At 34.5% G+C, this 14,746-nt stretch overlaps 1 protein-coding gene across 1 annotated transcript; it reads left to right on the top strand.

The window, feature by feature from the left end:
* The first annotated feature begins 6,775 nt into the window (after positions 1–6,775).
* Positions 6,776–14,237, top strand: LOC142553479 (phototropin-1-like). Its single transcript, XM_075663758.1, has 25 exons — positions 6,776–6,793; positions 6,877–7,494; positions 7,592–7,766; positions 8,234–8,416; positions 9,194–9,285; positions 10,042–10,312; positions 10,438–10,699; positions 10,797–10,867; positions 10,994–11,100; positions 11,293–11,342; positions 11,426–11,530; positions 11,630–11,689; positions 11,772–11,861; positions 11,951–12,027; positions 12,118–12,202; positions 12,284–12,364; positions 12,447–12,550; positions 12,631–12,680; positions 12,769–12,875; positions 12,961–13,083; positions 13,176–13,227; positions 13,325–13,437; positions 13,514–13,654; positions 13,774–13,863; positions 13,945–14,237. The coding sequence occupies exons 2-24, from the start codon at positions 6,879–6,881 to the stop codon at positions 13,858–13,860; spliced, it is 3,102 nt and encodes a 1,033-aa protein (XP_075519873.1). The 5' UTR covers positions 6,776–6,793; positions 6,877–6,878; the 3' UTR covers positions 13,861–13,863; positions 13,945–14,237.
* The last annotated feature ends 509 nt before the right edge of the window (positions 14,238–14,746 follow it).

Genomic DNA, 14,746 nt, shown 5'->3' with positions numbered 1-14,746 from the left:
AACTTTGAATTTTATGTTGGTAAATTAATAGAGAGTGTTGGGTTAAGCATGTATGATTGAAAATATTTCAAAAAACATTCTTGTACGTTAACATGGTGACGTTGTGCTGTTTGATCTAGTTGGTTAGGTGTGCCGTAAAAAAATGACGTCAAATCATAATGAATAATATTGTCTTTGCTGAGGATATAACCGGTGGAATATATAAAGTAAGACTAATCTCTAAAGGATATGAGACAACATTAACAGATAGACACATATTTCCCGAACTCACGAGTCTAACAGCCTAACCTATTAGTACTCAAATAGGCGCATTCTGCGCTGCCACGAATATAAGGAAATAAAGTTGTGTCTTGGCTAATATCTATAGCTTTTAACCTAGTGATACACGTTTGATTATAACAATTGGTATAATATCGAGGTCATGGATTCAAGTCTCCCAAGAAGCATATTTCTATATTTCCTGGGGATGGAATGTTGTGTTAAACGTACATGAATAAGAGTAGTATTGTGATGGGTAAATTCCTAAGAAGTTCTCGTGCATCAAGTTGCCGACGTTGCGTCGTTTGATCTAGTTGCCTACGTGAACCATAAAAGAGTGATATCAGATCTTAACGGATAATGTTTTCTCCATTAATGATAGAACCAAGAGTAGAAAAATGATAATACTGATATTTAAAGGATATGAGACAATACCAGTAGACAGACATGCATCCTCAGACTCATTTACCTAACACACTGACCCATTAGCAACCAGATAGGTGCATTCTGTGCTACAAAAGTATAAATAAATAAATTTGTGTCTTGTCTAACAACTATAGCTTTTGGTTTAATGATAAACACTTGATCATAACGTAGAGAGAAAAGGACACTACAAGAAAATTCAGAATCAACAACACACATACGACAACGGTTTTAACTAAAACTGTTGTTAAAAACTTTTAACAACGGTTAGTTGTCGTAGATAATTTTTTAAGCAAAAGACAACGGTTTTTATAAAACCGTTGTCTTTTGGGAGTCAAAGACAACGGTTTTTAGGGTCAATAACAACGATTCTGTAAAACCGTTGTCTTTGAACGTTTATGACAACGGTTTCATGAACCGTTGTCTATTAGCGTGTTTTTTTGGACAATCGACAACGGTTTTAGAAAACCGTTGTCGATTTGCGTGTGCTTATGGGAAAAGACAACGTTATTTAGCGACGGTTGTCCTAAAACGTCGCTAATGTTAGCGACTGTTTTACCTATATCGTCGCTTATTTCAAATTAGCGACGGTTATATTAAAACTGTCGCTACAGTTAGCAACAATATCATGAAAAATCGTCGCTAATTTGATATTAGCGACGGTTTAAAATTTACCGTCGCTAAACTTAGCGACGGTTTAGCTCAAACCGTTGCTAATATTTGCGACAGTTTAAATCTAACTGTCGCAAATTCAAAAATTCAATCCCGCTTAAAGTTCCCTCCATTTTCTTCAATTCACTTCAAATTAGCGACGGTTACATTTAGCGACAGTTACATTTGAACTGTCGTTAAAGTTAGCAACAGTGTCATGTACAACCGTCGCTAATTTGATATTAGCGACGGTTGTAAGAAAACTGTCGCTAACTTTAGCGACTGTTTAGCTTAAACCGTTGCTAACATTCGCGACGGTCCTAAGCCAACTGTCGCGAATTCAAAAATTCGATCCCACCTAAACTTCCCTCCATTTTCTTCCACCACTCTATATAAATACCTACAAATTTGCTTCATTTTCTTCCATTCACTTCACAACACTTAAAATTTTCTCACTTACACGATTTTACAACTTCACAAAACTTAAAATTTTTATCTCTTACACGATTTTACCACTTCACAACACTTAAAATTTTTATCTATTACACGATTTTTTTACCACTTCAAAACAATTAAAATTTTTATCTCTTACACGATTTTATCACTTCACGACACTTAAATTTTTTTATCTCTTACACGATTGTACCAATTCAAAACACAGATTAATTCTTAATTTTTTTTTATTTTACCTTAAAATTAGCGACGGAATATATAAACTGTCGCTAATTAGAGACGGTTTTACACATGAATACCGTCGCTATATTTAGCGACGATTAATACTAAACTGTCGCTAAATTTAGCGACGGCTTTAAGAACGGTCTCATTGAGTCGTATTTTATAAGACATATATCTTATTTGGGTCATCCATGAATAAGTATTACTTTTTATGCTAAAGTATTATTTTTTATTGTTAATATCGGTAGAGTTAATCATCTCACAGATAAAGATTTATGAGACCGTCTCACAAGAAGCCTACTCATTTATCGAACTCTAAAGTTCTTTGCCTATCTTGCTGCTGAGAGAAATGGAAGATCCAACAGTATTGCACACAATAATATATATATATATGTATAGAGTATAATATATCATGTTGAGAGGACGATTGAGTGAATATCTTGACTTTTACGAAGAGTTAGATCCCACCATATATGCATGAATTAGTGTGTCGTGTGTCACTATTCGCCTATCTATTTAAAAAGGTGATTCTCTTTCGATGTTGAGTATTCATTCAATGATCAATCTATGAAACAAATTCGTAGTTTTTTTTTTTAAGTTTTTCAAGAAATAACAATACATATATATATATATATATTTTTTAAGTTTTTCAAGAAATAACAATACATATATATATATATATATATATATATATATATATATCTTAAAAAATTAAAATTGACAACATAAAAAACTAAAAAAAGGGACAGTACGTCTTCGACATTTTCCTTAACCTTGAGGCTTTCACGAAAGAAACAAACATTGAAATGGTAAAATAAATGTTCACTTTTTTTCATATTTAAAATTTTAAATAACATATTTAGTTTTAATATAAATTCTTTTAATTCGAAAACATATATATACCTCCATCGTCTTCTCTCTTAAATTTCAAAATCTTGACTAATAAATTTTAAAATGTGAAAATGAAATCATTAAAATTAAATAAAAATGATAGCTGATATATGAACGATCGATCTTGATATCCAAACTTTTCAAAATTAATAATAATAATAATAATTGTTAGGTTGTTTTTATTAAGACCAACAAAAGGCTGCAGCTATACGTGGATAATTCACGTCGTGACATACAGATAAGATGGACTAGTATTTCACGTGAAATGGACCTACAAATTCTTTTTATTTATTTCAATTTTTTCGTAATTAATTTTAGTGTATTACTTTTTTAATTTTTGGTAAATCACTTAGTAAAGTAATTCATGAGCAAATTTCCATAATTTTCTGAAGATTTAATAATCTCTAAATTTGTTCAATTATTACTAATATAAAGCTTTTGAAATCTAAAAAAAAATCATAGATAAAACAATTATTAAATATTTGAGAAAACTTTGAAAAACAATTGCTTAACGTGAATCAATTCATATATCTATTTTTTAAAGTGCATTTATTTACATGGAATTATTTTAATAAAGTTGCTTACCAATTTTTTTTACAAAGTATTAAATTTTATTATATGTATCACCTATGTATATAATTTTGTTTTTCCAGTGTTTTCCATTGATTAATAATTAACATATTAAATAGATGCAAAATTTGAAATCTATACTATTCTATACTATATTATTAAGTATGAGTTGGTTAAAAAAACTGCTTGAGGAGGACACCAAAATTTCTTCCCTTTTTACCCTCTTCTTCAACACCACATATAATAATTCCAACCACGTCAATCCCACGTCTTAAATCTTCCCCAAAAATGGAAGCCTAACCGTACCAACACATTTGAAAACTTCTCAATTTAAAAAACCTTACGATTATTATTTTTAACGCAAATAACCTTTCTTTTTTCTACCATAATATTATTATTATTTTTTTACTGAAATTAAGTTTAATAGAAAATTAGCTTTTTTATCGTACACAACAATGTGTACAAACATTATTAAGTGTTATGTTACACGCAATGCGTATGCCTCATCTGCTCGTATTAATAAAAGATGGAGGTGGTATCATTCTCTTAAATTAATTGCAAATTAAACCCTATTAGTTAATTAGATCCTCGAGTTTTGCAATTCAAAAAAATTGTTATGTTTGGAATCTTTGGATTTGGTATTCGTCTTAGTCAAAGTCAAAGTATTCTTGGACCAAATAGACGTAGATGATTATCTCAAATTCTTAATTTACTATTTTAATCCGCAGTTGTTAAATGTAATAAACTCACAGTTAATCTGCAGCATAATACAATCTAAGTTGCAAGTTGTTTAGCTAATTAATTAATTAGTGGACATTAAATATCTCTCATAAACCATTAAGCATCAATCCACACAGAGCGACAAAGCTAGTTCAATCACTTCTTTTAATTAATGAGTGGGTCTCAGGTGAGACCGTCTCACGGATCCTAATCTGTGAGACGAGTCAACCCTACCGATATTCACAATAAAAAGTAATACTTTTAGCATAAAAAATAATATTTTTTTATTGATGACCCAAATAAGAGATCTGTCTCACAAATACGATCCATGAGATCGTCTCATACAAGTTTCTGCCTTAATTAATTATTCAAACAAATCAAAGGCACGAATGCACATGTGCTGTGTCTGGGAAAACAGTTCGATACTCTTGACATATTATCATATTATTATAAATTACTCTATGTAATAATAATACAGTTAATTATTAAATATCGAGATTAATTAAATGATCATCTGCACGCATAAAATCTACTAATAATAATTATATATATGTAAAGTTATCAAGATAAAATAATTATAAAAACTCATCTGATACGGTCTCACGTGTCAATTTTGTGAGACATATATTTTTTTGAGTCATTCAAAAAAATATATTATTTTTTTATTATAAATATAAATAGGAAAGTTTGACATGACGAATAAATATATGGTAGATCGTTTTTGTTAAAATAATTTAATATGTGTGGACAGTGTGACGTTGTTAGCTTAAAGTGGAAAATATCTGCACACATGTACAGAATTCGCTCTCGTCGTTTACTAATTAAATCTGATGGTAGACAATATATATATTTCCAACGTTATCTGCTAATCCAATCCAACAGTAATATATATATATATTAAGCAAAACTATGTTGGGAAAAAGCTTGCATAACATGTTGTGTCAGTGATGCGAATGGGCAAGTAATGCCCGCAGAAGCAAACGTGTATTCGAGTTCCACCCCATCAAACATCCATCTCGCCCTACCATGCTATGTTTCCGGTTTCCCTGTTCAAAATTTTTTTTTTTAAAAAAAATCTTATAAGAAGATTGACAAAAATTTGTATAACACGGTCTCACAGGTCGTATTTTATGAGACGGATATCTTATTTGGGTCATGCATGAAAAAGTAAAGTATTACTTTTTTATGCTAAGAGTATTACTTTTTATTGTGAATATCGATAGGGTTGACCAGTCTATAAAGATTCGTGAGATCCTCTTACAAGATACTTACTCTAAGAGATTTAATTAATTCATGGAGTTGAATATTTATTAATTTGTGGGATACTTCGCATATTTAGATATTTCTCTGACTCGTAAGATGGGATGTTAAATTGTTTCGCACCAATCGATGACAGACTTGAGAGCACTTCTAGCAATGGTGGAGGCTGTTTGTTTGGCTGGCTACTTAATAATCTCTTTAAACACATTTGTTTATATAATAAGATAAGATCTAACCGCTATCTTCCTACTGCTGCTAAATTATGTACGAGGTTGTAATAACACTATAACATATACAGTTTATAAATTTAAACTGCTTACTCTTGTCATAATTTTTAGAATTGGGAACTACCATCTTGCAAGAATTGAATTGTATGAAAATATTGGATGATTTAGTTTCAATGATGGGGTATTTATATCGGAGAGTATAGGGATCAGTGTAAAGGCACGTGAAATGGAGCATGGGATGCCTAACCCTTTTCGACAATTATTCTCTCACTCTTTTTTTTTTTCCCATCGATGGCCATAAAAGTGTAGCGCCCTTTTATATTCTAACCCCCCATCCATGTACACGATCGAAAACAAAAGCTAGTCTCTTATATTTCAGTGTTTCGTCTCTTGCAAATATCGATCCCATCCTCCTTCAAGTTAATCAGTGCAGCAGGCTACCACAGTTCCGCAATTTGAGGTAAATGTTTGTTTGAGTTTGCACGAGATATAGATATATTGAAGCAATATTGATGAATCATGACTTCTTTGATATAAAATAACATTAATTTCTTTGTTCTAAAGATCTGCTACCATGTCTTTATCTTGGCCATGCAACAGATAGCTCTAGCTAATTAATGAAGTACCCACGATTGAGGTTGGGACTTTAGATAACGTACAAAACTGAATCGTCCAGCTTCCATTAAATTTGATGTTCATAGCCAGATTCTAGTCTCTTCAAATTTTGTTTGACAAAAAAACTTCCCTTGCAAATGTGAGGTCTCAAAACTTCTGGTCCAGTGAAGACTCCACCTATGGACACAAAAATTTGTCTAACATTATCGATACAGGTGAAAACCCCCCACTTTTTCCATGTTATTACTTTGTAACCTTCAAGACAACGACAAAAACATCATTTTCCACCTCCCAAAGTCTTGCCCCTCTCAAGCATCTGTCCCACCATTGAAAACTATCTATCAAAACTCTGTGTGTATTTTTAATATGAAATCTATTTAATTACTCGTATAAAAATTATTAAGACACATCAACGTTCTACAACTAATAAAGGATTCAATGACACCCACACAATACAGTCCATATCTTGCATTAAATTGAAGCACATTGGATACAAAAAGCTGGTCTGATCATCTTCACTGCACTGATCGATCAATATGTCCTAATTTACTCTTTCGAACGGGTTAATGATAGTATGATCTTGCAGATATGGAATCCACTGAGCAAAACCCGCGCAACAAACCGCCGGCGGCTGCGGCGCCTCACATTCCAACCCTGCCGAGGGACTCCCGTGGCTCCCTCGAAGTCTTCAATCCATCAAACTATTCTTCTCTACCTTCTCGGCCAGCGAATCCCGTCTACCGACCCCAGCCCACTTGGCAGAGTTGGACCGAGAATCCTGAACCCGAATCGGAAACGAAAACATTTGGCTCCAAAGCCGGGAGACCGAATGCCGAAGAAATGACATCATGGAAGGCTCTCAAAGAGCCTGCAATCACTCCCCCGCCGCCGCCGCCGCCGCCGCCGACACAACCAGCCCATCACCAGTCGCCTCCGGTTTCTTCCAAGACCATAGCGGAGATATTCAACGACCATGACAGCAAGACTTCCCCCTCGAAATCTCCGGCCACGGCAGAAAATGGTGCTGCTGCTCAAAGAGCTGCGGAGTGGGGACTTGTACTGAAAACTGATGAAGAAACCGGTAAACTTCAAGGGGTAAAAGTGAGAACTTCGGGAGATGAGAACACTAACAGAGTCGGGAATTCAAGAAGGGATTCCGGGAACTCTGTCCGGAGCTCTGGCGATTTATCTGATGATGGAACAGGTTAACTTGTTACAAATATAATTTGATAATCTTACATAAAGCTGTTTAAATATGTGATGATCGTTAAAAAAACAAACGAAAAATATTATATATACAGGGAAAGAGAGAGGGTTTCCAAGAGTATCGGAGGATTTGAAGAATGCACTATCGACGTTCCAGCAGACATTTGTAGTATCAGATGCAACTAAAAATGATTATCCAATTATGTATGCAAGTGCTGGATTCTTCAAGATGACTGGATACACTTCAAAGGAGGTCATAGGCAGAAACTGGTACCTTTTTTTTTTAAGTTGTACTTTTATATTTTCGCAATTCTGCAACTAGATTACATTTTCATCTATATTTGGCTCTCATTTGTTGAAAATAGTAAAAAAATTACATTCTGGTTATTTAATTCAGATTGCTTGGCCTAGCTAGTGTAAAAGAAAAAAGAATTTTCACTTGTTCAGTACACACATATTAACAAATCCATTTTGTATTTTCCAAAAAACTGAACAACGTAATTATTATTTTTGGAATATATATATGCATATTCCAAAATAGGAAGATAAAATAGAATTTACAGTAAATTTGCCAATGATCTCTTGATCTAGTGGTAAGAGTAATACCCCAAGAACCTTACGGCATTGGGTTCAAATCACACTTGTGCGGGTACATAAATTAGATTTAGTTTAGTATATAAACAAAAACATTAATTTGAAGAAGGCGCTTATGATATTTGACGTTGCGGGTGGTTCAGTCGGTTCTTGCAGGGGAAGGATACGAACCCGGAAGATGTGTCGAAGATAAGGGAGTCTCTTGAGAAGGGTTTGCCTTATTGTGGGAGATTGCTTAATTACAAGAAAGATGGCACCCCTTTTTGGAATCTCCTCACCATTTCACCTATCAAGGATGAAAATGGAAAGGTCCTCAAATATATCGGGTAATAAATACTTTTTTAACTCATCATCAAAAAAAATTTTCAATTTTGTCAATTTCTCATTTCAAATCTCAATGTGATAATGAGTTTGAAAGAATTAATAATATGCATGTTCAATGTTTGATGAAAATTTTAATTAGTGGGATATTATATGATTAAAAAAACCTTATTTATTGCTGCTAATCTTTCAGTTTTGTGTGTGTCGTTCCAACTACAAAGCGGCCCATCGAGAACATGCATGTCAGGTCACCTGTCGGGTTTTTTATTCGCATTTCTCCCTCTCCCGCGTCCCTACGATAATAATTCTTGCTTTTTTGGCCCATTTTTCTACTTCTTTGAAAGATTATGAATGTTTTTTTTCCCGTATTTATAGAATTGATATAGAGTGAGGTCTTCTCACGAATTTTTATCTGTGAGACGAGTCAATCATACCCATATTTATAATAAAAATTAACACTCTTAGCATAAAAAATAATACTTTTTTCATGGATGACCCAAATAAGAGATCCGTCTCACAAAATACGACCCGTGAGACCGTCTCATACGTGTAGCCCCAATCTGATTTGTGAATCAATAATTGATCAGATTAAAGGTAATTAGTTTAGGTTGCTTGTGGGACTTAAATTGTTCCATTTTCATTGATCACTTTATTCTCAAAGAATTTTTATTACCCAGATGGATGAGGAATACCGTTTATTCCACAATAGAGATAATATTTATTTATTTATTTATTTTGTTAAATATTTTAATGATTTCGAATTTAATTTGGGGCCTTGGCAGAATGCAAGTGGAAGTGAGCAAGCATACAGAAGGGACTAAGGAGAGTATGACTAGGCCCAATGGGCTTCCAGAATCATTGATCCGTTATGATGGTACACCTACCCTCTGGGCTTGGGCTTTAATATTTCTAGTGTCCAATTAAATCGAAGATTCCCCTAAAACTGTCCACTGAAGGACTTTAGGGGTCTTTTTATATATTGTGGATATATAGTTTTTCGACATTAGTTTTATGGCGCCACCCTCCTTGACTCATGCATATTAATTTGTAGCTGGTTCATTTATTTATTTTTTATTTTTGTAATGTAATTTTTCACGTACATAAATTTTCACGCAAAAACTCTTGCGAGATCGTTTCATGGGTAAATTTATAATCGCCGACCCGATCAATTCACGAAAATTATTAGTTTTTACGTCCAAAGGTATTAATTTTTCAAGATAATTATGGATCTAGTCAATCTATCTCATTAATTAAAATAGTGAAATCGTATCACAAGAGACTTGCTAAAATTTCAAATGTAATAGAATAAAAAAAATTCCAGTGAATTAGTATATTATTTGTATATTGTTGAGTAGAATATATATTTCTCTTTTCTTGAACTGTCTTGCTACGAAAAGGAGAGTGGATAGTGGTGTACGTGTCCGTACGTCTAAATTTTTCTTAATATGACTTTATGCATGATTTTTTTAAAAGTACAAAATTTATTTTCCTCTTTCGAAAAATCTGTTTGTGATTGTACCTCTGCATGTTGTTCGTTGCATGCATGGAGCTAGCTCTTCCCCACATATGCTCAAAAATTAGTTTATTTTGCAGCTGTCTTTGAATTGTATGCATGTGTTGGTTTGTGCAGCTCGGCAGAAGGAGATGGCTACTAGTTCGGTAACAGAGCTGGTTAATGCGGTGAAGAAACCACACCGGGCGAGGGCTCTCAGTGAATCAGCCAATCGGCCATTAACCAGAAAATCCGAAGGAGACGTCGGCGTCGGCCACCATAAATTCGACACTCCCGGCTCCGGTCCCACCAGGCGCCATTCGCATACTAGCGCCAGAACCTCCATGGAAAAAATTAGCGAGGTCCCCGAGAAGACTCCCAAAAAAGCTAGTCGCCGCTCTTTCATTGCGTGAGCACCAAAACCATTCTACATATAGAGTTTTAGGATTAATTGTTCCTGCTTGTGAGTTTATATATTACTCATGAAAGGGTGAATTTTTTTTTATATACCTTTTATCATTTCAATGATTGTAGGATTTTGAAGAAAGGAAAACGTGAGAGTGCTAGTTCGGTTCCAGAAGAAGCGGTGCCGGATTTCAATCTGGATGATGAATATCATGAGGATGACGAAGATAGGTTTTCCTCGGGGAGTGATGATGATGATAGAAGGCCAGAGAGTGTGGATGACAAAGTGAGGAAGAAGGAGATGAGAAAGGGTATCGATTTAGCCACCACACTCGAACGTATCGAGAAAAATTTTGTGATTACTGATCCAAGATTACCCGACAATCCCATCGTAAGTAAATGAAATTTTTTTGATTAATAACGATTGAAATTATATTTTATCCTGAAATGGAGATGATATTTTTTGTTTTGATGGTGAATTTTGTCAGATTTTCGCGTCTGATAGTTTCTTGGAGTTGACAGAGTACTCTAGGGAAGAAATCTTGGGGAGGAACTGCAGGTATATCTCAGACTCGAAATAGAATGATGGTTTTTCAGTAGAGGTGTGGTCGGGACATGGTCAAAATGCGACGTTCTAATGATCAAGGAATCGAAATTTTAACTTATTATATTATGCATTTTTCAGGTTTCTTCAAGGTCCTGAAACCGATCCTTCAACTGTTAAGAAAATTCGACAAGCCATTGATAACCAAACTGATGTCACTGTGCAGCTCATTAACTACACAAAAAGTGGTATGTCTGTTGGAATTTGATGCTCATTGAAGAGTAACTTAGCTTTTCTGAAGGATATGTTAAGACTGTCGTGTCATTTCGATTCATTATGTTTCTCATGATATGCAACAAGGGCTGTTCTTTGTTTTTTTCTAAAAAATCTGTATAAAGGATATAATGGTCAAGATATATAATCTAAGTTTTGTTATGCAGGCAAAAAATTCTGGAATTTATTCCATTTGCAGCCTATGCGTGACCAAAAGGTAGACATACACAAAATTTCTGAATTTTACTTACATGTTATCACTATGTTGCTCGTAGATTTAAAGTTGGAAGTATGAAACAGGGTGAAGTGCAGTACTTTATTGGAGTTCAACTGGATGGAAGTGAACATGTAGAGCCGATATACAACTGTATCCCCGAAGCCACTGCTAAAGAGAGTGCGAAACTGGTAATCACCTTTGGCACTTGACCATTATGTATTGGTAACATTTATGTAAACCGCCTTTATTTTGAATACAACTTTTCTTGGCTTTGTTTCATTTTTCAGGTGAAACAAACTGCAGAAAATGTTGATGAGGCCGTGAGAGAGCTTCCTGATGCCAATACGGTATAGTCAACAAAAGTATTGAAAGGACTTTTTATCATGAAATTTGACGTTCATGAAAGTGTGATTTCAATCCAACGTGCAGAAACCGGATGACTTGTGGATGAATCATTCAAAGTTTGTTCATCCGAAGCCACACAGGAAGGATAGTCCTCCCTGGAAAGCTATTCAAAAGGTGTGTGTTTTGTTTATATGTGAAATACATGATTTCTTGATCCTGTTAATGGTTAAAAATATAAAATAAAAACCTATGTATATTTGTAGGTTCTTGCTAATGGAGAAGAGATAGGATTGAAGCATTTTAAGCCTATAAAACCACTAGGTTCTGGTGATACTGGAAGGTCATGTGCTGTTCATTTGTATTTTGTAACTGGGAGAACTTCTAGTTTCTACGGGCATGATCGAAATAAAACTTGTTGAGCTTCTTGCAGCGTGCATCTCGTGGAACTCTGTGAAACAGGACACTACTTTGCCATGAAAGCAATGGATAAGAATGTAATGCTGAATCGAAACAAGGTATATATAAAAAGGAACTTATCTGCCAGAATGATTTGCAGGTGAAATGCGTCGTAAAGTCGTTAAAATTCTTGATTGTAGGTTCATAGAGCTTGTGCGGAAAGAGAGATCCTAGACGTGTTGGACCACCCTTTTCTTCCTGCATTATACGCATCATTTCAGGTTATTTATAAACACAAGAAAATAATTCTCTGAACTTGCATCTATCTATAAGATTCATAAGTGGAACCCTATTGGGCTGCAGACAAAAACTCATATCTGTTTGATAACTGATTATTACCCTGGTGGAGAGCTCTTTATTCTTCTCGACAGACAGCCCACGAAAGTTTTGAGAGAAGATGCTGTAAGGTACAAAATCATTTGAAATTTAGTTAGAGCTACCATTTTACTTGGCAATGAAATTGACGCAAGGCCGGAAATCCTGTTAGATTTTACGCTGCAGAAGTCGTAGTGGCACTCGAATATCTTCATTTTCAAGGTGGAGTTTATTCATGAACTTTCTTTGCTTAAATTTCTTCTCCTTGCGTGATTTTTTGTTATCCAAAAGAAAATTATTCTTCCTGCAGGTATAATTTACAGGGACTTAAAGCCAGAAAACATACTACTTCAAAACAACGGGCACGTCTCTTTGACAGACTTTGATCTATCTTGTTTGACATCTTGCAAACCACAGGTTTGTGTATATCTATCTCCCAAATTATTTTTAGGCAGATTTATAATTCAACAATACATATTGATTCTTGTTACGACTTTTGCAGATTCTGATTCCTGAGATAGACGAAAAGAAAAGGCGCAGAAAAAGCCAAGATGCTCCAATCTTTATGGCTGAACCAATGAGAGCTTCAAATTCATTTGTTGGTACCGAAGAATACATAGCTCCGGTTAGCATCTTCTGAAACACAATCATGTTTTCTTTCCTTTATGACATGTAGAATTTAACACAAGTTGATTGATTTGGCGTTGAATTTATCAGGAAATTATCACTGGGGAAGGTCATACTAGTGCTGTTGACTGGTGGGCTCTTGGTAATATACTTTACCATACAGATGATTCACCGACTTTTCTATTCATCTTATCAAATCTGGTGCTTGTCCTCCTGACTAAATCTTGGGTATTTGTTAGGAATTCTATTGTATGAAATGCTATATGGATACACGCCGTTTAGGGGAAAGACGAGGCAGAAGACCTTTGCAAACATTCTTCACAAGGATTTAAAGTTTCCAAGGAGGAAAGAGGTACTTCAACCTATCATATAGTCATATGATAGAACTGCAACAGAAGTTTTATTGAAATTTCTAACCGTACTTATAGGTCAGTGTCCAAGGAAAACAGTTGATGTATCGACTGCTAGCCAGAGATCCAAAGAACAGATTAGGATCAAGAGAAGGAGCCAATGAAGTGAAGCAGCATCCGTTCTTTCGGGGCATCAATTGGGCTCTAGTTCGTTGCATGGTAACCGAGAAAAACTCCTATTATTCAATCTCCTTCTCTTAATTTTCAGTGTGGAATCTGTTCTTGACATCGAATGATACATCATAAGACAATCCAGTAACATTTCTATGAATTCACAGGACCCTCCAACACTTGACACTCCCCTTTTCGATGAAAAGGAAAAAGAAGTCGATCCAGGACTAGAGGAATTGCAGAAACATTTCTAGGAGGTTAGTGTACAATTATTTTCCGAACACTCAACAATTCTATTATTTGTCGATGAGCTCAACATTTGCGTATTTCACGTGCAGAGATCAAATAACACAGCTAGAGGGAAAGGATTTTAATCTGATCATGGTGATGTTCTTGAGAAAGTTGAGGTCTAATCACATTCCCTTTTCTCCTTCTTATTGGTTTTCTGTAGTTTGCAATTCTCTGATATTTGCACTTCTGGAAGGCTGCGTGATAGTTTTGGTTGTGTTAAGGTTCATCTTCACTTTTGTTGTTGTGATATACCGTGTGTTCTTTTAAAATTTGTAACATCTTTTTGTTGTGAGATTGGACCAAGATTTTAGTTTTATGATGTAGAAATGGTGAAGGGGTCTTTTGCATTCAAAAATTTTCATGTTTTGCGGAGTCGACGTATGAGTTGATGAGATGTTAGCACAAAGATAATATACTCAAAAATTCTACTTGGAGTTCATGTATTTTTGTGGACCTCATTCAAATCAATTTTAAATCAATTTTAGACATTTAGATTTAGTATAAACATCAACTCTACCGGACATATGAATGTTTTGTTAATTAGAATGTCTCTTGTAAGACTGTCTCACGAATTTTTATTGTGAGATTGGTCAATCCTACCGATATTCACGATAAAAAGTAATACTTTTTAATAGATTATCCAAATAAAAAATACGTCTCACAAAATACTTTTTAATAGATTATTCAAATAAAAAATACGTCTCAGCATGTAAGGCAGTAAGGCAAAATATCATGTCTACCAAAAGGTGAATCACAGGATCAGCTGGTACGCGTTTGGTTGTCACTTACCCATGGTTTAGAGTTGCCCTATATATGAAAATTACATGTATTTTGTTTCTGGGAAAAAAA

Source organism: Primulina tabacum, chromosome 8 (genome assembly GCF_025594145.1).
Source record: "Primulina tabacum isolate GXHZ01 chromosome 8, ASM2559414v2, whole genome shotgun sequence".
NCBI lineage: Eukaryota > Viridiplantae > Streptophyta > Magnoliopsida > Lamiales > Gesneriaceae > Primulina > Primulina tabacum.
The sequence above is the reverse complement of the archived record's forward strand: the minus strand, read 5'-3'. Positions and strand labels throughout refer to the sequence as shown.